Genomic DNA, 25,368 nt, shown 5'->3' with positions numbered 1-25,368 from the left:
TCTGCAGAGTTTCCGAATTCCAGAGTATACCCAGACAGACTGAGTCAGAACCTCTGGGGGAGGGATCAAGGCACCATATTCTGTTCAGTGCTGCAGACAATTCTGATTGGCAGCCAAGGGTCCCCTGTGCTATTTTAATCTCTCTAATCACCCTCTGGAGCATGTATTTTCCACATTTTATGTTTGGAAACACCGAGGACAGGATTGATCAACCCAACATTAGTGGAGATTCAAACCCAGTTTGTCTGATTCAAGAGACTGTTCTTTCAGTACTTATCAGTTATGTTTTGGAGCCGGACTGATTAAAACAGAGCAGTGGCGTCCTGCAGTATTTACAGAGGTCACTCTGTAACATCGGTTCAGGAAGCACTTTTAAATTCCTGGTTAGTGTGCAGGCATCTGTATTGTGTTCTTTTCTCCTGTAGTCTGCGCATCGGGACGTACAGAATTTCTGTTGGATCAGGAGTGTTTGCTGATTAGCGTTTTATTATTGATCTCTCAGATAGTTTGTGCGCGATCCCAGGGGGATGAGTTGTTAAGTTTTGAGTACTTTATTAAAAGGTGTCCTTCTCTGGAGTCGGTTGTTCTGTGGGGAGAGCAGGTAGTAGCATCTAATGAGTGGGTTGATAGCTTAAGCCCGAGCGGTTGTTCACCTGGGAGCAGCTCTCGCAGAACTGCGGCGACGGACGTAAACAGTCCCCTGGGCCAGCCCCATGGGTGCAGAGCTAGCAAAGAGGACATGCACGGGGAGGAGGTCAAGGGTGCGTTCCAGGAAATGCCCAGGGAAGGGAAAGAGAAAGAGAAAGAGAGTGAGGGGCAGCAACAGGGTTAAGGAGAGGGCTTCAGGGAGAGGAAGCCTGTGCTGTTTGCAGGAGAGAGAGAAGACCCTGAGGAAAAGGGAGAGAAGTCAGTTGATGGTGGGGTGGGGTGGGGGGGTCCTGCGGAGCCTGCCTTCTGCGATGCCGTGTTTGGGATTCAGCTTATTCAGAGGAGATGTGTGGCTGGGGGAAGGGAGAGGCGCACCTGACCTTGGGGATGAAGGACGACAGGGAGGTAACTGTGGTGACGGAGCAGGTGGAGATGAGGGTGAAGGTGGCAGGGACCTCGTGTGAGATGGTGCCGATAGTTTCAGCAAAGTAGGAGAGATGATCTGATGGGAGTGTGAGCTTTCAGCCCCAGGGGAGAGCAGGAGCAGGGCAGCTGCGGTGGCAATGGAGAATTTTCTTGCCTGGAGAATCCCATGGATGGAGGAGCCTGGCGGGCTACAGTCTATAGGGTCATAAAGAGTCGCACATGACTGAAGTGACTTAGCACACGCATTCTTTATATATGTATATATTTTTTAGTTGATTGTGCCTGGTCTTAGTTGCAGCATGTGAACTCTTAGTTCTGGCATGTGGAATCTGGTTGCCTTACCAGGGATCAAACCTGGGTCCCCTGCATTGCAAATGTGGAGCCCCAGCCACTGTACCACCAGTGAAGTCCCTGGAAGTGATTCTTGTGCTGAATAGTTTTTAAATGACAAGTCCCCTAAGGCATTTTGTGTAGAATTTAGAGATTCCAGAGGCAATGGCAACCCGCTCCAGTACTCTTGCCTAGCAAATCCCATGGACAGAGGACCCTGGTAGGCTGCAGTCCATGGGGTCGCTAGGAGTCGGACACGACTGAGCGATTTCATTTTCACTTTTCACTTTCATGCATTGGAGAAGGAAATGGCAACCCACTCCAGTAATCTTGCCTGGAGGATCCCAGGGATGGGGAAGCCTGTTGGGCTGCCATCTATGGGGTCTCACAGAGTCGGACACGACTGTAGCGACTTAGCAGCAGCAGCAGCAGCAGCAGAGGCAGTTTTCATAGAGCTTTTCGAGAATTCATCTCACAGCCCAAATTTAAGCTCACACAGTATATTCTCTTTTCTTGAAGCCTAGTAAGGCTAGAAAGAGGGAAGACTTGTAGCCAATCTTTCCTTTTCCAAACAGTAGTTGAGTGGCTTTAACTAAGTGAGCAGCTTAGTGTGGGTGTTTGGATCCATTAGAAGTGTGTTAAGGATTTTTCAAGTTTCATAAAAATTGAGCTTTTGAAATTTTGTGTATTTCTCTCTCTACTTATCTGTCTATACCTTCGCATGTATTCATAGAAAAGTGCCCTTATGTGTTTAACCCAGTGAACTCGCAGTGTCGTTGTTTAGTCTCTCAGTTGTGTCCAGCACTTTGTGACCCCCCCATGGACTGTAGCCCGCCAGGCTCCTCTGTTCATGGGATTCTCCAGGCAAGAATACTGGACTGGGTTGCCATTCCCTTCTCCAGGGGATCTTCCAGGATTTGAATCCTTGTCTGCTGCATTGGCAGGCAGGGCCACCAGAGAAGCCCTGCACAAACGATACAGGGGTATAATAACACTGAAATCAAGAAACAGAATGTCACTCGCCCATCCGAAGCTCCGCTGTGTGTCCTCTTCTTCCAGTGTGATCCCTGCCCTGGTGTAAGAGCTGAAATGGTAAATTAGCATGTGCAGTCATGTAATACACAAACTTGTCCACAGCTTGTTGCCAGGGTTAGGGTTAGTTTTGTGCAGATCTTGAAGTAAGGTGGCCTCAGTCTTCTTCCTGAAAATGTAGTGTCAGTTAGGAGGCTTGTGGCTTGGCATGGGCAGCTGACTTCAGATCTGTTCACTGCACTCGTGGACTTGCACAGGCTCCCCTGTGCCCTGCCGGGGACTGGCTCAGATGTGTTTGCTTGATGTGTGTGACACACCCATGGGTCTCTGGGATCCTGGGCTGTTGCAGGTGGTTCTGGATCTCTCCCAGGTCCTGGGTGCCGCTGGTCCTCTGCACTCATTGCAGGGAACGCCGGCAACGCTTAGGTAGCTTTCGGGCCTCTTCATCCTGGCACAAACATCTCCTCTACTCTGACTTTGAGCTCAAACCTGATGAAGTGGTTTCATTGACTTGAAGATTATTTGTAAATGTCAGAAGAACTGCCAGCACTTAAAAATCGGGAGATTTTGCATCAAAATGTAGATGTGTGTCTTTTCTTGGAATGAACTAATACTTGGCCTCACCAAGCCCGCTTTCCTCAATTGGGGCACTGCTGGGATTGAATCCCTGTGACCCCTTTTCCTTCACCCTGTCCCCTTTATTTTGTGAGGTTCACTCCTGAACCTCTTCTCTCCATTGTGTCTCTAGACTCTTGTGTATAAGAGTCTTCTGAGATCGCAAAAGGAAAATGAACCTTCAAAGTCTCCGAAACTTTTGTATCGTTGAGGTTTTTCTTGGTTACAGTAACTTAACTATTTTCCAGCAAGTTGCAAGGTTCACTCTTGAACTTCTTCTACCCCTTGCTTCTCTAGGCATTTATATCAAAGAGTCTCCTGAGATTGCAAATGGAGAACCTTCAGACTCTCTCACTTTTTGTATCTTTGAGGATTTTCTTAATTCCAGTAACTTAACTGTTTTCCAGCAAGTGTATTATCTAAACCCTGGATCACAAGCTTCTAGCCAGAATCAGCAGGCATGGTATTACACTTTGTTAAAACATTTTTTTAAATTAACCTTTTATTGAGCAGGTCATATTTTCACATGGTTCATCACTTACTAATGGAGTGTGTCACCCCATCAGTTTGGAGACCACCACCTGGGCTGTCTGACCAGAGGGTCAAGTGCTCAGGGCTAGAGGCTTGCATGGAAACCCCAATTCCATGACTTCCTAGCAGCCAGCCTTTGCAGGTTCCCGACCTTTGTAGCTTCAGTTACCTCCTTTGTAAAACACCGTGTTGGGGAAATTAAACAATATAATGCCTGCAGGGTGCTTGACACATAGCAGGCAGTCAATAAATGTTAGCATTGATTCTCCAAGTGAATGCAGTGCTGTGGCTTTCCTGATTCTGCTGTGGGTTTTCCTACACCAGCTGGCAGTGGGGGCACCGTGGTGACTTGGGGGTTATTTTCCACCCTCCCTAGGCCTCCCCAGTGAAGATGCAGCGCACAGCAGGGGTTCTTCGCCAGGCCAGTATCGTTGCAGGGGCGGTTGTTGTCATTGTCAGGGTGGGAATGAAGACCACAGACAGTGGATTGGGAGACCACAGAACTGGGGACCTCCAGGTGCCTCTAATAGGACTGCTTTAAGGCCTGCATTTTCAATTTTTAAAAGTTCTGTATTAAGGTATTTTGCTGACTCGCTGGTAAAGAATCCACTTGCAGTGTAGGAGAAGCAGGCAATGCGGGTTTGATCCCTGGGTCAGGAAGATCCTCTAAGAGGGGATGGCAACCCACTCCAGTATTCTTGCCTGGAGGATCCCCATGGATAGAGGAGCCTGGCGGGCCATAGTCTGTGGGGTTGCAGAGAGTCAGACAAGACTGCCTGACTGACTGAACACGCACAGATGATATCTTTGGTCTATGAGGGCCTTTTCTTTTTGCCTCTGCAGCCAAGCAGAAGAAGGAGGAATTGTATCATGACAGTGGGGTGGTTTAAAATTCTCACTGAGGATGCCCTGTGTTCCTTATTTAAATAGCATCAGCAATCAAGAGCTTTTTTCTCTTAGAGGCCCCTGATGCCTCTAGAGAAATCAACCAAGGCTTACACACAAGCAGGAGGAAAAAAAAAGTTTATTTAAAAGAACAAATTGTAACCAGTATTTAAAAACAGAGAATAGAAACCTCCCTCAGTAAATGTAACAATGTGTATACTTAATTATTTGATTTCATAATCTTATGTTAATCCAGTTGAGGAAAGGGAGAAGATGGGAGGCAGATAAGAAACACAGGACTTGGGAGAGGCTGGCAAAGGATGGAGAGAGACTGGGGGAGAGGTGGGCGGGTTAGTGAGCTCAGAGAGGGGGAACCAGCTTAAACATGTTCTTTGCCAAGCTTGCTATTGACCTAGACTTGTGGATACATTTTAAAACTGCCACTTAGGTTAAAATTATTGTGTTTTGAAGGAATTTTATTAATAACATGCCTAGAAGAAAACATGTTAGCGGTCTGGTTTTGAAGTGGGTTTTGAAGTCAGAAATCAGTCTTTGGATAAGACGTGTGAGTTTATGCTTTAAACATTGGTAGATAAAATGCAATCCCTTGTGGCTCAGCAGGTAAAGAATCTGCCTGCAATGCGGGAGACCTGGGTTCGATCCCTGGGTTGGGAACATCCCCTGGCGAAGGGAAAGGCTACTCACTCCAGAATTCTAGCCTAGAGAATTCCATGGACTGTACAGTCCATGGCGTCGCAAGGACATGACTGAGCGACTTTCACTTTACTTCACTTCATCAGTCTCAAAAACAGGATAACCACCTCTGTGGATCAGAAGTGGAACAGAATTTCAAATAGTGGGGCCGATGTCAGCTTCTGTCAGGTGTGAGGGCTTGACTTGGAAAGAGCAGCTGAGAGCTAAACACAGCAGATGCTAACAGCTCAGAGGTGGTACCCAGGCATCCACGGCCAGCAGGTGGAAAGAAGTTGATTAACACTTTTCTTTTGAGAAGCTTCAGTAACTGGCTTGCTGGCTAGAAGGACGGGGATGGGAGTCTTAGAGGTGATGCTGGGGCTCTGGGGCAGGTGTTAAACTGTGCATTCCTCCCGCCTTGGAGAGTCTTGGAGAGAGGCCTGGAAATCCACATTCTTAAAAGGTCTTCAGGTGATTCTGAGAGCAGGACCACTCTGAGAAGCACTGCACTAGGTAGAAAGGAAAGACAGCTTGAGAATAATGAGAGCTTACCAAGAGTAAGTTGAGGTAAGGTTTACTTTGCACCTAGGAGTTTTTGTATTCAAGCCCTGGGACTGGTTGCTTAAAAAAAAAATTGTAAGACTTCCTTGGTGGTCCAGTGGCTAGGAATCTGCCTGCCAATGCAGAGGAGACGATTTCAATCCCTAATCTGGGAAGATTCCACATGCTGCGGAGCCACTAAAACCTGTGAGCCACAACTACTGAGCCTGAGCTCTAGAGCCTTGCAGCCACAACTACGGAGTCCGTGCGCGGAAACTACTAAAGCCTGTACACCCGGAGCCCGTGTTTTGAAACAAGGGAAGCCACCCAAATGAGAAGGCTGTCTTCTGCAATGAGGAGTAGCCCCCATTCACTGCAACTAGAGAAAGCCCACATGCAGCAATGAAGACCCAGCGCAACAGTAAATCAATTGTAGGGAAACACACACAGCCTGAAATTACCACTGGCGAACCTTTTGAAAGTGTGCAGTTCTGTGGCGTTAAGTACATTTGCAGTGTTGTGTGTAACCACCATTCACTGTCTGGTTCTGTTGCTCCCGCCCCCAGCCCCTGGCAACCCCTAATCTGCTCTCTTGCTCACTGGGTTTGTTGATTCTGGATATTTCATGTAAATGGAATCGTACAGTATGTGTCTTGGTGGGTGTGTCCGGCTGCTTTCAACTTAGCATAACCTTTTCAAGATTCATCTGCGTTGAAGCGTGTTTGAGTACCTCGTTCTTTTTTATGGCCGGATGAAATTGCATTGTATGGATATACTACACTTTGTTTATCCAGTCACCTGTTGATGAGTGATTGAGTGGTTTTAACCGGTTGGCTATTGTCAATAGTACAGCTGGGAACATTCCCGTACAGGGTTTTGAGCACCTGGTTTCCAATGTTTTAAAGTATTTACCTAGGGATGGTGTTACTGGGTCCTATGGTGATTCTCCGGAGAAGGCGATGCACCCCACTCCAGTACTCTTGCCTGGAAAATCCCATGGATGGAGGAGCCTGGTGGGCTGTAGTCCATGGGGTCGCGAAGAGTCGGACATGACTGAGCGACTTCACTTTCACTTTTCACTTTCATGCATTGAAGAAGGAAATGGCAACCCACTCCAGAGTTCTTGCCTGGAGAATCCCAGGGACGGGGGAGCCTGGTGGGCTGCCGTCTATGGGGTCGCACAGAGTCGGACACGACTGAAGCCACTTAGCAGCAGCAGCAGCATGGTGATTCTCTGCATAATGGCAAACTCTCTACCATAGTGGATGCACCAGCAGTATATGAGCAATTACTCTACATCTTCCAGGACTTTTTTTTCTTTTTATTTCTTGTTTAAAAAAAAAAATCTGGCCATTGTAGTGGGTGCGAATTGGTGTCTCGTGGTTTTGACTTGCGCTTTCCTAATGACTAATGACATGGAGCATCTTTTCTTGTGCCTTTTGGCAATGGAGTTGCTTTTAAGTAGTCACCATGTATTGAGGTGGGTGTGGTCTTATCTTAATGCAGGGTAACAGTTTTGAATGTTGTTGGTGGTGGAGGCAGACAGCCCAGGATCCTAGTCCTGACTTGCCAGGCTTTGGGCAAGCTAGAACTCTCTGAGCCTGCCTGCCTTGTTGGCGCAACAGCGATGCCAACAGTAGCTTCCTTGGAGGGCTTTGTGAACATCAGGAAGGACCTGTAAAAGCATCTGGGCACAGAGTGAGCACTCTGGACGAGGCGCTCTGTCATTGTATCGGTGCTTCTTTTTTAGTGTTGAGGATGGCAACCTGGAGGGACACATTGCAGTTGTCTGTTTACTGTGTGAGGCCCTGGGGAACCGTGTTTAGGTTGCCAGGGATAGTGATCCTCTATATTCATTGCTTGAGTTTTCCTGCTTCCAGCCCAAACTCCAGTTTATCCGGGTTGTCAGGGGAGTAAACGTGTTACCAGCCCAAAGCCCAGGGAAGCCCATTTCCTGGAAGGCTCCCGTGGACCTAGGCAACTTTTTACCAGTTACAGAGTCCTCCTGGGGCAGCACCCTGTGCAGTCCTGATGCAGAGCTGAGCCAGGAGCCAGCTTCGTGCCTCTTTGGATTTAGTGTTGAGATGTTATTTTTACTGTACGGTTCTTTTAAATATTGTTTAATGCCTTTCAAGTTGATAGGGCTGTATTGGCATGTAAGGAACATATTGGGAAGCCATTTTTATGATATAGAATTCTTGGGGCCTCCTTGGTGGCTCAGTGGTAAAGAATCCACCTGCTGATTCATGCGTTTGATCCCTGATCTGGGAAGGTCCCATGTGCGCGGAGCAACCAAGCCCAGGTACCACAACTATTGAGCCTGTGCTCTGGAGCCTAGGAGCCCAGCGACTGAGCCCACGTGCTGCACGCAGCTCCTGAAGCCTGCGAGCCCTAGAGCCCATGCTTCTCAACTAAGAGAAAGCACAGCTGGAGAGGAGACCCCATTTGCCACAACTAGAGAGAAGCCCGTGCCGCAACTGAGACCCGATGTGGTCAAAAACAAATAAAAATGTAAAAATCTTAAATATATATATATATAATAGAATTCTCGTTTGCTGTGTAATTATGAAGATTTTTGTGTATAGCTGTTCAAGAATGATAATCTAGAAATGTGCCTTGAAAACTTTTGAGTGCAGTTCAACACACCCTCCCCAGAGAGGTTGTGTGGTGTTGTGAGAGAGCAAGGGGCTTTGGCAGCTGATGGATGCGTGTTCAAAACCTGAGCCACTTACTGACTGTGGGCCTTGACCAAGGCACTTCATCTTTTGGGTCTTCATCTCCTTCACCAGTAAAGTGAGAAGGATAATGGATCCCAGTGGCTGGCACAGAGTGGTGGTTACTGTTGAGAAGAGCCTGTAACCCTCTCAGTTGACCATTGAAACATTTTATTTTGTTTTGCTATGGTAAAATATACATAATATAAAAGTTTCCATTTCATTGATTATTAAGTGTGCAACTCAGTGGCAGTCATTGCAACATTTTTATTGTTGCATTATTTCTTTTCTTTGCTGCGTTTAGCCTCTTTCATCATCATACCTGGAGGTCACACCTGGCGACAGGTGCCCCTTCTGCTCCCCTCCTGCTTGCCCCAGGCTGGTGAAGTTCAGTGAGCTGGAAGTTCTCTAGCACAAGAGGGAAATACAGGCGTCCTGGGAGGCTTGGCTATTGATGGAGGCTTTCTCAGGGTCATTAAATGGTTCTTCAGGTGGTATTAACTCTCATTACCAGTTTTGGAGGCAAGATCTCCTGCTTCTATCCACACAGGTATTATACTGTTTATTAACATCTGACTATGGGATAGGGAAGAAAAAGATTTTAGGTTCTTTTTGGCTGTTTTCTAGAAACTCTAATAAAGAGCTTTGGGAAAAAGTAGAAATTGAAACTGTTTAACCATCATGTCTTAAGGTTATTTTGGTACTTCATTAATCTCTCCTTTGGAAAGGGACTAAAATAAATGTACTGCTTTGGGAAATATTCTGCCATTTCTATTTCCTCCTCCCTTGCTCTTTCATAATTGGCATAATTTCTAAGGTTTTCTTGATTCTTTATTCACTGTCTTTTTGGAACTTTGAACTCCAGAGAGAGAGAGAGACAGACATAGAACTTTACTGTATTACATGCACAGTCAGTCATTTATAAGTAATCTTTCTAAAGAAAAGTCTAGGGGTCAGCATCTTTGTATTGAATTCCTAATTAGGTGACTTCAGAAATGTTCTCAAACACACACAAATATGTTATTGTTTCAAATACCAAATAAGAATTATTCTTTCTGTAATTGTATCTGTGAGTGTTAGGAATATCTTTGAGTAAGTAGGGTTCAGAAACTCAACCTTCTTAAGGAAACAGCAGATGTGAGCAGCGGCCTTCTTGACTGCTTCATTGTTTGGTGAGATGTTGATGGAGGGCTTTACGACGGATAGAGCAGGCTGTCATCACCTAAAGCCCCGGATGAATGTTGGTATTGCTCCCAGCGGGACAGCCAGGGATCAGGCACCTCCTGATGTGATGCAGTGGGCCACCTGGAAAGTATTCTTGCCAAAAACATTGCTCCTGAATTTAATAAAGCCTCTTGATGTAACCCCCAGTTTATAGAAAATTTGAGGGTTGGAAGAACATGTTAAATGACACCATGAGAATATAGTCAACTAAATATAGAACATGGGCTGTCTACAGGGACAAACGACCTTTTTCTCTAGCAAGTGAATAATGAGAGATTTAAAAAAGAAAACAGGCAGGGGAGACCTGTTAACCAAGTAAAGGAGGCTTGGGAGACACATCGCCCTAAGCAGTTGTGCACCTGTGTTCAATCCTGATTTGCAAAAAGCAATTATACAAAAATATTTTGAGGCTGTCAAGGAAAGCTAAGTGTGGGATAGATAATTAGATGATATTAGGAATTACTTTTAATTTTGTTGGCTGTGATAATGATTGTGGTTATGATTTTTAAAAGTCCTTATCAGAGACACTGAAGTAGATACTAGTGAAATAAATGGTGTCTGGGATTTGCTTTACTTTCATTTAAAAAAAAAAGCTGTTGGGGAGGGAGATGGGAGAGGGGTTCAGGATTGGGAACACGTGTACACCTGTGCTGGATTCATGTTGATGTATGGCAAAACCAATACAATATTGTAAAGTAAAAAATCAAAATAAAATCTGAAAAAGCAAACGAAAAAAGCTGTGAAGAGGGGTAGATGAAGTGAGCATGGCAGAAAGGTGGTGTTCACACTGGGTAATGTGTTCAAGTCTTTTAGCTTCTATATGTCTGAAAATTTCATAATAAAAAGTTAAAAATGCTGAAATTGGTTTATTGGTGGCATTTAAACACTGGTAGGTTGCAGTCCATGGGGTCACTAAGAGTCAGACATGACTTGAGCGACTTCACTTTCACTTTTTACTTTCATGCATTTGAGAAGGAAATGGCAACCCACTCCAGTGTTCTTGCCTGGAGAATCCCAGGGACGGAGGAGCCTGGTGGGCTGCTGTCTGTGGGGTCACACAGACATGACTGAAGTGACTTAGCAGCAGCAGCAGCAAACACTTCGCTTTAAATAGTGAAAACAAATACAGAACTCTCCAGGCTGGTAGAACCTCAGCTTTTGGAAAATTGCCTTTTGGCTTATCTGCATATTTGGTCTGGTTGGTTTCTTGGCAAATTAGTATTTACATTAACTTCATGCTATTCCTCATCCTGAAGTCCCCAGGAGCCCTCAAATAAACCAAGAGAAGTCATAATTACAGATACTTAGAGAGTTAACGCTATGGATAATTGCTAATCAGTAGGCTGTTCATACCAATAAACAGGCAGAAGAGGGGGTTTGGGGAAGATTGTCAGTGAATGGAAATAAATTAAGTCAGGAGGAGAATAATTTGTGTGCTTGACTGAGTTGGTTTGTAGAAGTGTGTGTAAATAGCACTCTGTTTGGTAATGATTGCTAAAGGTGGTCTCTTCCGACTGCTGTAGAATCTGGGGCTCCCCCACCATGCCTTAAATGAGCATAGCGCTGTAGAGTGTGGGGTCAAACTTGTTTCTCTCTCTCTCTGCCTTGATGGAGTCATTTGACTTCAGTTTGTTACCGTCTCTCTGTAGATGATCGCCAAATCAGTATCCTTGGCCCAAATGACTCAGTTGGGCGCTAGAATCACATTTCCATCCACCTGGACTTGGTTCTCTGCCTTCCACCCAGCCTCGCCTGAGGCTCCCCATGCTGGCTGAGCACCATTCACACCAGCTGTTGGTGCTCTGCCTTGGGCGCCATTCTCCCCAGCCCTGCCTGTGTCCTTAGCCGTCTTCTCAGTTTATAATGATTGTCTCCTCTTCTCCACTGTGAGGTCCCCAAGCAGGACACCTTTCTGTCTTGGTTGACACTTCACGCCCTGCACTTTGCTTCCATCATGAGTAGACACTTGTTGGATTTACGAGTGAATGATTGATGAATGAATGGACACGCCTGGCTCTGGGCTAAACCTGGGAGACAGACTGGTGAACGATACAGTTTTTTCCTCCAAGCATCTTGGTCATCGGCTCGGGGAGGGAGATGAGTAAGCCAAACGTTACAGTTTTAAGTTTTATGAGAAAGCACACAGAGGTTCTGGAAGTGATGGGAACAAGACATCTGGGAGCATGATTGGAGTTAGGGAAAGGAGGAGGGATGGGTATTTGTAAGCGAGGAACCAGCCTTTCCAAAAGCAGGGCGGTCAGAGAAAACGTTGCGTAGTGGGAGTGTGTGGGCTGGTTGTCAGGGAGGTGACACCAGCAGGACAGGATGTGACCGGAAGATGAGGGCTGTTGTGTCACAGCTGAGGACTGTGGATTTCCGAAGGCTGTTAGGAACCCTTGGAGGATCTTAAGACTGGAATGTTGTGAAAGGATTATTTCTCTTCTTGCTTTAGAGAAACCTCAGATGCACAGAAATGGAAGGATTGGATCTGTGTGTTAGTACACCTTCCAGATGGGTTGAAGGTGCTAGGAGAGGCTTCAGGAATTTAGGGTGGGTTGTGGCTGGTGGGGAGAGACCACAGCCCCGATGGATTTCCGTGGGCAGGAGCACACTTCTGATCAGGCTGAATTTCCTGAGGATTACAGCATTTCTTAGCATGGCTCCTCTTGGGCCTAGAGCACTAGGGGCTGGGGCACATGGGAAGCAGGTAGTCACACAGCTCTCAGGAGGCTGTGATGAACAGGAAATGGTCACGTCGGGGGTGTTCACCCTTACTGGGCCACCACCCTTTGTACTGGTGGTGTGTGACACCACTAGGAAGCACTTGTCACCTCAGCCGCTTCTTTGCCATCAGAGGAATGTTAAAGGATCCTCTGGGTTCTCCTGGTTCTTGAACCAAACTCAGGGTGAGCAAGGAAGCAGGTTTTGTGTCCAGGATGTCAGAATATCCCTGCCTCCTGTGCTCTCCAGGCCCTTGGAAAGCCTGTCTCCTCACAGAGGCTGATGATGATCAAGCAGTGGTTAAGGGCCCAGACTTCAGTAGTGGCAGGGATCAAAGGATTTGAGAGTGAATTACAAGATCCTGACTGTGAGAAGGACTTATTAATGTCTCAGGAGGGAGGATCAGGTTTTCCTAGGGGCCCGTTAGATATCTATTAGATACTCAGGGCTTCCCAGGTGGCTCAGTGGTAAAGAAACCGTCTGCCAATGCAGGAGACACAGGTTCGATCCCTGGGTCAGAAAGATCCCCTGGAGAAGGAAATGGCAACCCTCTCCAGTATTCTTGCCTGCGAAATCCCACGGACAGAGGAGCCTGGTGGTCTACAGTTTGTAGGGTCGCAAAGAGTCGGACATGCCTGAGCCCGCATGCATTAGATAACCAGGTGGAATAGTCTGTAGTGGGCAGTTGAATCTGCGACTCAGAATTGCTCTGGACTCTCTTCTTATTTCCTGCCCCATCCATGTCATCAGTAACTAACTTTATTACTGGCCTTCTGTGCAGTCTCTCTTGTATCTTCGCTTGCACTCTCATCTGTCGCACAGTCCTGTCTCCTTGCCCCGTCGGCTGTGTGCCTGTGGGTGCCGTTGATGTTTCGTGCTTCTCTCTGCTTTGCCAGGTTTTTTTTTTTTTCTTCTTCTGCAGGGTAATTTTGATAAGAAGCCCACTCTACTACAAATATCCAGTGGCTCCCACATTGTTCACTGACATTCTCACGCTCCTCAGCCAACTTTCCTAGTGTTCTCTCCAACCAAGTGGAGCCACTACTGTTTGTTACGCAAACACACCCCACATTGTCCAGACGTGGAGCCTTTGTCCAAGCTGCTACTTCCAGCCAGCATGGGCCCCCACTCTCTCTCTTAGGTCTCTGGCTCCCTTGATATAAAGTCAAAACTCAGTTTAGAGGTGAATTAAGGTATTGAGCCTGTAGCATAAGCTCTTGGCTGTTGGGAGGGGAGCCACCCAGGAGGCAGATGTGTCTCCTGGTCACTTGGTTTCAGGCATGTGTGTTTGTGCAGAGACCGATGGCCTCGGGCTCCCATGTTTGGGGGTGAAGTGCCTTCTCATGCTTAGTCACAGGACGTCGTGTGCCATTCCAGCTCCGAGCGTAATTGGAGATGGAAGATTATCTTGAAGCTGATGGTGTCCTTTTCCCTGTTGTTCTGGCACTGTGTTTTGAATTAAATTATTTTAGAAACAGATGGCCGACTGAGAGTTTTTTCGCCTTTGTTCTTAGTGAATTGAGTATTTAGTTGAGTTTGTTTTGGTTACTTAAAGTGCTGACAGCCTTGCTTTCCAGGTTGGTAAAAGAGGATTGCATTTTATTTAGGAAAAAAATAAAGTGTGACAGAACATCTCCCAACAAATATTCAAACATGCTTTGAATTAAACCAACATTTTAATATCCTTACCTCCTCAAATGAGAAAATCGTGCAGAGAGAGAGAGAGAAGCCCAGATCCCAATGGGAAGCTGTCCTGGTGTTTAAACTATGATAGTGTGCGTTGTGGAAAAGCTTCATGGACCCATTATTTCAGGATTGTATGGTTGCAGTTGTTGTTTTCTGAAGTTGCTCGTTAGTTCTCGTTTCAGTGATGTCACTAATTGTTATCTGTATCTCCATCTCTTGAGGAAGAAGGGGAAGATGTGACTAATTACAGCAGATTTCTTCCGGGGAGCTGAGCAAGTTTGATACAGAACAGAACCCAGTTCTGTTATCTGTGGAAGGTTCTGGAGCTGTCATCTCCCTCTCTGACCAGGATTGTATTATGCCAGTGATGTGCTTTTTATTAGCTTTTATTTTTCCAGTTAAAACTGAAGCCCCCACTGCTGATGTAGTAGCCATTTTCCAGTTTGGGGACCACTCTTTCCCTTTCTGGGGAATCCATATTATGTCCAAGGTCCAAGGGCTGCAAGGTTGACTGGCAGTGTGGCGTGGCTGGTGGGGCACTCCTGGCTGGACTTTGAGCTTTGCAGGAGTGAGGTCATGAAGCAAAGGCCCAGAGGGTCCACTGACAGTCCTTGCAGAGACCCCAGCCGGCTCCCTCACTGTCGGCCTCACTCGTCTCTTGATTGTGTTCTGAGCCTGAGACACCTTGTTCGTTCTGTAGACCCTCGTGTGTCTTCCCACTGAATCCCCTCCTGCTTATGTGGCCAGAGCTGTTTCCATTGTGAACAACAGAGAATCCTGACTGAGTAACCCTCACAAGCAGGCAAGCAAGTATAGGGTCGCATGTCAGGCCTGGACAGGGGAAGTCCACACTTTCACACCCATTTTCAGGAACCTTGTATCTCATGAGGAGAAGAGGGAGGCCAAGACCCAGGGATGTGAGGTGAGTCGCTCAGGGTCGGCAGCCCCCGGGCCCGCGGTGGGCCGGGGCCGGGCTTCAGGGTCGGTGGCCCCTGGGTCCGCGGTGAGCCGCGGCCGGGCCTCGGGCCCACAGGTTTCCTATCATCTCTGCTCCATCACAGAGCCTTTTGCTTGAGCCAGGAATGAATGGTGTTGTCTTGGTCACTCGAGCTGCCCTGACAAAACGCCAGGCTGTGTGGCGTCGACAGGAACTGGCCTCCTTCTAGCCCTGAGGCTGGGCCCACGATGGAGGTGCCGGCAGGGTTGGTGTCTGTCGAGGCTCCACGCCTGTGCGCACGGATGCTGCCTCTCACCGTGTCCTCGCGTGGCCTTTCCTCCATGCCTGGCACCTGGGGCTGGCGAGCTCTGGCTTCCCTCTTAAAAAGGGTCCTGTTCTGTCGGATCAGGAAGGACCCCACCCTCATGACTGCCTTTAACCTCCATCACCTCCCTAAAGGCCCCCATCTCCAAACACCGTCACAGGAGGGTTAGAGCTTCAACACAGACACCTGGGCAACACAGTTCCGTTCATGACTGATGGGAACTACAGTGATTCAGGAAGTTTACTGGTGTTTGTGACTTAATAAGAGTTGAGAAAAAAAGGATATCAAAGGAAGATTTCTAAAAGGAGTTTTCATGTAGTGCTGAGGTCTTAAAATACCCGGACTGGCCAGCATGCTCAGTTGCTTCAGTCATGGCTGACTCTTTGCGACCCCATGGACTGTAGCCCACCCAGGCTCTCAGTCCACGGGATTCTCCAAGTAAGAATACTGGAGTGGGTTGCTGTTTCCTCCTCCAGGGGATCTTCCTGACCCAGGGATTGAATCTGCATCTCTTATACCTCCTGCATTGGTAGTTGGATTCTTTACCACTTGTGCCACCTGAGGTCTTTAAAATACTGAGGACTGGCCAGCAGTTACTATTTATTCACCTTGAGGTTGAGTCTTTTCTGTGCAGAGAGCTCTTTGGTGATTGTTCTTTGGCTGACCCCCAGATCTAACCTGAAACGCTGAATTGGGAACCACAGTTTCCCAAACCACATGGGACCTTTGAAGCCTGCCCTCTGGTTTCAGACTGTAGCTCCCTGACAGAGCCTGGCTATATCCTTTCATGTCTGTTTCAGCGTCCTCCACTGACCTGGTTGCTGCCGTCCCCACCCCAGGCCAGAATCCCCTTCAGTACTCTCCAGCAAGTCCGTGTATCGTGCCCTGTCTGCACTCACCCTCTCTTCCAGGTGAGGGTCAAGGGCTGCTTCCCCTCTGGACCCCATTTCCTTCTTCCTTCCCAGCCCTCTGGGCTTGGCATCTTTTACTTCCTCCTCTCTCGTGGGTTGTTCCGTCAGCGTTGTTCCTAGTCTGGTCCCCACAAAGAAGAGTCTCTGTGCTTGGCGTTAGTATTACCTACAGTGTGGTTTCCAAAACAGAGGTTCCACCACAACAGGAGCAGCAGCAAACACAGACACCCACACCGAGTCCTGAGCCCCAGGCCCAACCTGCTGAGTGAGAACCCGACTTATTTTAGCTTTTATTTGGAGAGCATCTGAGACATCAAGCAAAGTTGCGAAATTAACAGAGTTCTCATAAGCGCATTTACTCAGCATCCGCTCTTGGCCCTGGTTAACCTGCTCTTCACGCTGTAGTAGGAGGGACTTTCAGATCATTATTCTGATCGTGTCATTCTTGCTTTATGCTTTTAAAGGATATCATGATGGCTTTTACTCTAGGGAAGGATTTAAGCTTTCCATCTTAAGACACAGACACACAAATCTCAAACGATTACAGAAAAGACTGATAAATTTAACCACATTAAAACTGATCATTTCTGTTCATCAAAAGACCACATAAAACTCAGATGTTATGTGGTTAACATAAACCATTTAGAGTAACATAAACTCTTTATGTTACTATATATATGCGACCTGATAAATATGTCTTTATAAGTAGTATTTCTTATCTACTAGATATTTGGTAATAAAAACAGTACCACTTGGAGGAGAGAGAAGAAGATAGGCGGTAGCTGGTAGAAGGTATTACTAGACAGTTGGGGTTGGAGAAAGAAAGAGAAGAGACACACTCTTTTCTAAACCAGGGAGAGAAAAATGAAGGGTAGGAAAAGGAGGAGGATGGTTTTAAGAAAAGCACTAAAATCGCTCTTAGCACAGCCTAAGGAGTAGGATAAAAGGTGCTGAAGATTTGCCACCTTGGGTATTGGTTTAATTGTCTGACTGCTTTTGTTTTTAAACACCTAGAGATTCTAGCGGGCTCTTGTTTTGTGGCGGACTTAATAGCCATGAAGTGGAGATGACTCACCCTGCTTTGCAAACTCCACAGTTCAGCAGAGAAGCAAAAGTAATGGTTCTATTTGGATGAAAGCTCTTTAGAGGTTTTTGATGTTGCCGTCCCTTGGGTTTTCCAGGCCAGCCCTCAGAGGATGTTTTGTTTTCTGAGCGCCCGTGCCTGCAGCTGTGAGCTGCCCCGCGTGGACGGTGGGGCCTCACAGCTCAAACAGTGTGCCTTGGCATAGGTTTCAGGGGCACAGAATTTAGCATGTGCTTTCAATTCATTTATAACACAACTTAGCATGTTTTTCAATGTAATTTCTTCACTAGCAGTATTAATGAAATAGGCTGATTTGCCTCAGCCTGGTGTGGTGTGAAGAGCATTCAACCAGTGAGGGCTTAGGAACCTGCCTTTCTAGGCTGTCTCTGCCCTGATGCTATTTTGAGCAAGTCAGCTTAAACCCAGAGCCTCATTTGCCATGCGAGGGGGTTGCCAAGGTCTTAAAGGATCCATTCAGCTTGAAAAGTCCACTATGCCATGTTTGACTAGTGTATTTAGGGAATGTTTCCAGATGGAAAAATACAACTTTCAAAAAGGATAAATACCAGATTATGCATGTGTGAATGAGACCAGCAACTTCCTAGAGACAGGCAGCTCACGCATAAGTTTTAAAAAAGTTTTATTTTTAAAATATTATTTATTTATTTGTTTTGTTTTTTTTGGCCATACTGTGCAGCTTGTGCTATCTTAGTTGCTCAACCAGGGATTGAACCCAGGCCCTCAGCAGTGAAAGCATGAAGTCCTGACTAACTATTGGATCACCAGGGAATTCCCAAGATTTTATTTTTTTTTTAAGAACAGTTTTAGGTTCATTCAGATAGCAAAATTGAGAGGAAGGTAGAGAGATTTCCCATATACTCCCTGCCACCACCCACTCATTGTTAACATCCCCACCAGACAGTACATTTATTTCAGTAAATGAACCTACCCTGACACAGCACTGTCACCCAAAGGCTAGTTCACTTTGCGGTTCACCTTTGATGTGCTTTCTATGGGTTTGCATTGTGAATTTTCATCACTATGAATCTGCATGGCACTTGGGCAGTTTCTGCTCTGTTCCATACAGTTTGGCAGGGACCTACAAAGGAGAAGGGGGTGCAAGGTATGTTGTACCGTCTATACAGGAGAAAGTGGCTCAGTACTTGTTACTTGGAATGTGGTTGGGTCTGGCCCCACCTGGGCGCCATGCAGAAGCTCAGCGGGCCCTCTCCTGCCCCGGCCCTGCCTGACAGTGCCTCTATCTTAACAAGATCCCCCATCACGCGTGTATCATCCCCATTCCTTTCTCTGTGTTGTCCAAGAGAGAACCTTGCACTCTTGTGTGAACTTGAGAGCTTGAAAATTGATCTCCAGGGCTTGAAATTAGAGTCTTGGAAGCCTTTTCTGCTGGGAGAGACTCACCTGGGTTTTCTAACCTCTTCCTGAATTAACTACAGAAGTGATTCCCATGGCATTTCAGCGGCTGTCTCTTTAGAGCTGATTTCTTTCTCCTGGGACTTTGCCAAAAGGAGGGGGGAGAAAGCACCACGGCTTGGCTCACCTCACAGTTCTTAATAGGAAGTTTTTGTTCCTCTGTTTTACTAGCCAGGAGAATTTTTCATTCTTTTGATCACTTTGCCTTCCCTGTTCCCTGTCCTTTGTAGGCAGAATTGATTGAATTCTAAGTTGCATCAGATACTTGGGCTCATAAATTAGCCATTAAATGCTTCTCTCTTTGCTGTTTTATCTCTTGCAGCTTTCCAGTACACTTATGAGTATGTTTCTGATTCGATTAAAAAGGGATCCTGCTCTTTCTTCAGGTCTTCTATTTCAAAATAAATTATAGCAGAGTTTTCAAACACATAAAATAATTTATTCTTAGGAAAACTTTTAAATCTATGTGCTGCATAGTTGCACATATTGTTACTTTATTACTTCTCAAATTTATCACATCTTAACCTTTACTATGGAGGAGAGCAGCTGCTACTTTACTGTATTTGTAGTAAGCATTATCTTTACTTTTATTCATGCTTGGAATGTGGCAGGTAAATAGTAAAAGCATATAGACCAGAAATGCTAGAGCCTAGTTGTAGCATGTGGCACCCCACTGCAGTACTCTTGCCTGGAAAATCCCATGGACGGAGGAGCCTGGTGGGCTGCAGTCCATGGGGTCACGAAGAGTCAGACATGACTAAGCGACTTCACTTTCACTTTTCACTTTCATGCACTGGAGAAGGAAATGGCAACCCACTCCAGTGTTCTTGCCTGGAGAATCCCAGGGATGGGGGAGTCTGGTGGGCTGCCGTCTATGGGGTCGCACAGAGTCGGACACGACTGAAGCGACTTAGCAGCAGCAGCAACAGCAGTTGTATGGAAGACAACAGATGCCTAATAAATATTGCTATGAAACAACCTAAAATCTCTGAGAAACAGTGTTCTTCATTAATTATCTATTCATTTTTAAAAGTCATATTCCACAGAAAGTGAGCAGCTTTAAAGTAAGCAGCTTCTGTCTGGTGTAAATTTGTAACTTTCAGATGCTAACGGAACCAGCTAGAAATAGTTCATCTATGTAAATATATGATTGAATTTAATTTACAAATTTCAGTGTGTACACAGAAGATCTATTCAGTTTTGTCTAAAGGCTGCTCTTTCAACTTCTATGCCATGTAACAAGCTATTTTAATTCTATATTAGGTCTCTTGTAACCTTATACATTAAATAATATTTTTACTGTTCATTTATAACATCAGTGCCTGTTTAGATTTAACCACATTTTATCATTCCTTTATTCTCTGTTTATTCTCAGATCTTCCCTCCAGGATAATCACCTTTTCTTTTGATGTATATCCTTGTTTAGAGAGACTCTTCTATTGGTCTTCTGTTAGTGTAACCACTTTTTTAAAAAAAATCTGAAACTGTCCTTATTTTTAAAAATAGAGAGTACTGCTGGTTATTCAATCTAGGTGTCAGGTATTTTCTCTCAGCATGTTGAAGATGTTATTGTCTCACTGTTAGTTGGCTCCTGGTTCTGTGCAATAGTTACCTGACGGTCAATTGCCATTCCTTTTCTCTGACTATCTGCACAATTATTATTTCTAAATAAATAAATAAAAAATTTTTTTTGGTCTTTGGTGTCCTATGATATCATCACGTGCGTCAGTATGGGTTTGTGAAAAAAAAATTCACCTGCTTTGTGATTCTTTGTCTTCCTGAATTGAAGGATTCATGTCTCTTATTGAAGAGTTTCTAGCACTCTCTCTTTTAATATTGCCTCCACCCAGTTCCCTCCATTGCTTCTTTTAAATCTTTGATCCAATGTGTGTTGTACTATCTCATTTTGCCTTCTATATGTTCTTCACTGCTTTATTTTCCTATGCCTCCTCATTTTGTTTCTCTGTGCTCCATTCTGAATAATTTCCAGGTCTGTTCCCCAGTTCACTAAATCTTCAGCTATGTCTAAGTTGCTGTTTGCTGTGTATTTTATATTGTATATTGAGTTTAAAGAGCTTCCCTGATGGCTCAGTTGGTAAAGAATCTGCCTGCAATGCAGAAGATCCAGGTTTGATTCCTGGGTCGGAAAGATCCACTGGAGAAAGGATAGGCTACCCACTCCAGTATTCTTGGGCTTCCCTTGTGGCTCAGCTGGTAAAGAATCTGCCTATTGCAGACCTGGGTTTGATCCCTGGGTTGGGAAGACCCCTGGAAAAGGGAATGGCTACCCACTCCAGTATTCTGGCCTGGAGAATTCCATGGACTGTATAGTCCATGGGGTTGCAAAGAGTCGGACACGACTGAGCGACTTTCACTTTTCACTTATTGAGCAGTTAGTATAAGTCACTCAATGTGCTAGGCACTAGGGAGAGAGAGCAATAGTTTCTGTCCTCAAAATGCTCAGAGTGTAATGAGCAGACAGTTCATTTCAGTGGGACACAATCAGGGATGTGATAGCTAGAAAGCTAGGGAGAGACACTCACCCGCCTTTGGAGCATTGAGGAGGGAGGTGGTGCCTGGCCTGCATCTGCAGGGCCAGTAGAAATAATCCAGGTAGAGAGCAGAGGGGGGCATCCCAGGCAGCGAAGGAGAGGGATGTACAGATCACTGAGCCACAGAAGATCTGGGCTTGGGGAACTGCAGGTAGCTCATTGAGCCAGAGCATAGTTGGGACGGTGTGAGAGTAGAGCAGGGAAGGATGGGAGGTGAGCCTGGAGGTAGTCTGCAGCCTGGATGTGAAAGGTCCTATAACTAGGAAACTACTGAACTCTCTTCCCTGCATAGCACGTGGTGCTGTCAGAGTAGTCATGTTCATTTCTCATTAGGGCCAGCTTTTCTGAAAGAATAGGAAAACAGGCTTGGGCATCAAGGCAGGCTTCTCCTAAGATTCCAGCTCCACCTGCCTCTGGGTGGTCATGTAACTGATTTAGTTACCTTCTCCGAACTTCTCTTTCTCAGTGATAAACGAGAAGAGATGGGACGGCTCTGTACGTCCTCCTGTATAGTATTCTGTGGTGGTGTGATAAGACAAGAGGAACATATCAGTGTGTGTATATAGACAGACAGACACAACATGGTTAAGTAAAAAGTGGTGCTCAAATTTATGAATATTTGCAGGTATTATGCTGACAGTTAACTGGCAATTTCTGGCTTTCAATTGGTTGTTTAACTTTTTTTGAATCGTGGATATTCAGTGAGTGGGTATCTGTTGATGGAGAATATTTTCATGTCTGAAACAAAATGTTATCAGTGTGACTTTTCATTGCCTTTCAACTAAACTTGGCTGTTATTTTCTTAGATGAGCTCCCTCTGGAACAGCACAATCTTTCTTTCTCCTCCGTGGAGCTCATGCCGAGGGAAAGTCCTGCGCCCAGCACTGCATACGTGGCCTTAACAGAAACCGCTCCAGGGTCCCCGCAAAGCAGTTCTCCCCACGTCACATCATCTCTATCCACCACGACTTTTGATACAGCCTTTTTTAACCAAGGAAAATGGACCCAAAGTACAGCAGATCCCAGCATCTTTGCAGCAAATTATGTGGCAGTGACTAGCAACGAGGTCCTAGATGACGATGAAATGGACAACTTCTTGCCAGAGACTTATTGGACCACCTCCCGTGTGGTCTCTCCAGTACGATACGTCACAGTCAGTCCGCCAGAGCCGCCCAAAGAAACTTCAGAGTCCGTGCTGACTCCATCGTTACCCATAATACCTTTACAAGATGAGGAAGTGACGTCAGCCTGGCTAAACACAGTGCAGCAACCAACCACGCTTGCTGAACTCCCCGGTCATTTCAGTGCTTTTCAGTCAGCTTTTCCCGATTCTGAGGGCCTAATTCCAATGCCCAGTAGGAATTTGGTGTTTTATCCTTCTGATGCTTGTGGACATGTGTCAAGCAGGACTTTGCCGGAGGTCATGGCTTCAGGAGCAGAGGGCTCAGGAACCCTCCTTCTTAGCTCGCAGTCTTCTGAGTCCTGGCCACTGGGCGATGATGTTACTCAGCAGCCATCTCCCCCGTCAGGGCAGGTCTCACCACCTCCAGAGGATGCTCTGGCCACAGATACAGACAGATACCCTGATGTCACCACTGCTTTGGGTCAGAGTCTAGACAAAACCGTCCCTCCAGGCACACACCGTCCTGCAGCTCTGTCCCCAAGAGTCCTTGCTTTCAGCAGCAGCAGTGCCCATTGGGGTTTGTTTCCGCCTCCTCTGGCACCTGGCTCCTTTTCTGCTCAATCAGCTGGCAAGTCACATAACCCCTTTCTTCCCGGCGATTCCAGTGAGGCATCAGAATGGCCCAGCCACTCAGTGGTCCCAAGTCGTGTGGGTGACTCTCATGTCCGGAGCCCGGTGTCTTCGTTCAGACCGTACACGTGGTGTGTGTCCTGCGCTGCGGTGTCGTCCCGGCCCGTGCTGTTTACGAGCCTCACGGAGAAGGACGTGGGATCGGGCGATGGTGCTGAGACCCTGTCCCCCACCCCCTTGGAAGCCAGCAGCATCTCTCCACTGAGCAGCATCGTCATGGACTTCTCTGAATTTGAGGAAGATTCTCAAGAGTTTAATACACTTTTCCCCTCCAGGCCAATGGTCCCTCTCTCTTCTCCATCCGGGGAAATCTCAGCCACCAGCGTCAGTGTTTCAGCCAAGGGGCAGATGAGCAGTGTTGTGGCCGTGCAGGTGTACCCTCCCCACGGCCACCCCTCGGTGTCGCCTGATGCTGCTCTGGGCTCCGCCTCTGTGGCTCAAGTGATACCATCCAGCGTGACAGCCCTGCCGTCCTCGGTCGCCCCCGGCGTCCTTCTCGACTCTTCTTTCCCCATCACAGCAAACAGAAATACACCTTCACTCGCTGTCAGTGGCCCAGGTCTTTTTACGTCTTACAGTTCAGACCCGCCAGCAGAGTCTTCGCTTTTCCCTGACCGAGAACCTGTCAGTTTTTCCCAACTTGAAACTGCAAGTATTTGGGGTTCTGCATCCAGCTTTTTCTCTACCCCACCGCTGGAATACAGCAGCAGCGTCCCTCCATCTTCAGAAGTATTTGCTTCTCCATCTCTGAAGTCAAGGGATCTGTCTACCTTTGTTTCTCAGGCATTTTCCAGCTTGGTTGAGACACCTACATTGACTGACGCAATCAGTTCTCAGTCACCGCAGCCCTCCGTTCCCGGTTCCACAAACCTGGAGTTTTCTCAGCCCTGGCCAAGCTCAGACTTGCTTTTAAGCACATTCGCTCTTCTCCCTGGTTACTCTGCAATGTCACGACGCTCCAGCTTCCCCTCTGATTCTCTGAAGTTTTCTGCAGCGCCCACAGTGTCGCTGGCAGACACTGAAGCTCATTTTACCTCAGCTTTCACTGAAACTACCTCCTCTGCTGAGTCTTCACTCATGTCGCATGAATCCGCAGTCACCACCCTGGTGCCCTCCAGCTCTGAGCCCGTTTTGACTGCGGACTCTCACTTCTTGTCACTTTGGACTGCCGTTTCTACATCCCCTGTGTTAACTGAACCTTCTCTCTTTTCAACCCCGACACCTTCTGGTTATATCAGTGCTGTAAATGATCACATGTCTGTCTTACCCTCTTTCCCGGAAGTCACCCCTACCAGCACAGTGCTGGCCACTGCCGGGCACCTGCCGTCAGCATCCTCGTCTGTTCCTGACGTGACCCCCTCGCCTCTGCCTACAGAGCCTACAGGTGGTTCGCGTGGGCCGTCTTTCACACCCGTGGATTTACCAAGGAACACCTCCACTGAACCAAGCATATCTGATGCCAGTGGTGCCCCTGAGAATTCTGGTCACACTACCCTGAACAGCAGAACTGCCAGTCAGGATCCCCACGAGGGCGGCATGGATCTCCCCGCACTGTCCCTTCATCCCGTGACCACCCCCACTCCCGAAGCATCAGTTCATACTCCAGCACTGGTCACCACCAAGTCGCCATACGTGTGTGATATTACAGTTCCTGATGCCTATTTGATCACAACCGGTAAGCCCCTGCTTCACGTCCCTTCTCTCAGTTGGGGTGATCTTCCAAAGGTGCTAATACAAAACGTGTATATGATGTGCAGCTTTGGGGCAAAGTATAAGGTCTGGGTCCAGACAACTCCTCACTGCTTTACCAGCTCCCATGAGTTCTCCAGACATTTAACTTCTCTAAGCCTCAGTTTCCACAACTGTTAAACAGGGAGGATGGTGGCACTTACTTCTTTGGGTTGTTAATAGAGATTTCAATGCGTTAATGCATATAAAATACTTAACCCAGTGCCTGGCCTATATAGTAAGTGCTGACAAAATGTTACAGATTAGCAGCAATGAAAACAGATTTAAATGAACCTTAGAAGTGTTTGCTAGGATCTTTGTCTTTGGAGCTCATAACCCATTGGATGCATAGATGACACAGTTAAAGTAAAACATCTTCATGTTTAGTTCAAGCAGTTAGTTGGACAAATGTGTAAGGGCCTCCACTGCAATTTCTTCTCACTTTTCCTGGAAAAGAGGGGGAGCTTTGTTTATATGAAAGTGTTAGTTACTCAGTGGGTCTGACTCTTTGCGAACCCACAGACTAGCCCACCAGGCTC

The 25,368-nt window shown here is 46.7% G+C and overlaps 1 protein-coding gene across 3 annotated transcripts in view; it reads left to right on the top strand.

Moving 5' to 3' along the window:
- Nucleotides 1-25,368, top strand: part of KIAA1549 (KIAA1549 ortholog) — a 123,123-nt gene that overhangs the window by 22,430 nt on the left and 75,325 nt on the right. For all 3 annotated transcript variants that reach the window (XM_068973185.1, XM_068973184.1, XM_068973183.1), the window contains exon 2: nt 22,095-24,776. In XM_068973185.1, coding sequence (XP_068829286.1) covers nt 22,095-24,776 — 2,682 coding nt within the window. The remainder of the gene's footprint in view (nt 1-22,094; nt 24,777-25,368) is intronic.

This window comes from Capricornis sumatraensis, chromosome 5, assembly GCF_032405125.1.
Source record: "Capricornis sumatraensis isolate serow.1 chromosome 5, serow.2, whole genome shotgun sequence".
In the NCBI taxonomy this organism is placed as follows: domain Eukaryota; kingdom Metazoa; phylum Chordata; class Mammalia; order Artiodactyla; family Bovidae; genus Capricornis; species Capricornis sumatraensis.
Note: the sequence above shows the minus strand (reverse complement) of the source record. Positions and strands in the feature narration are given on the sequence as shown.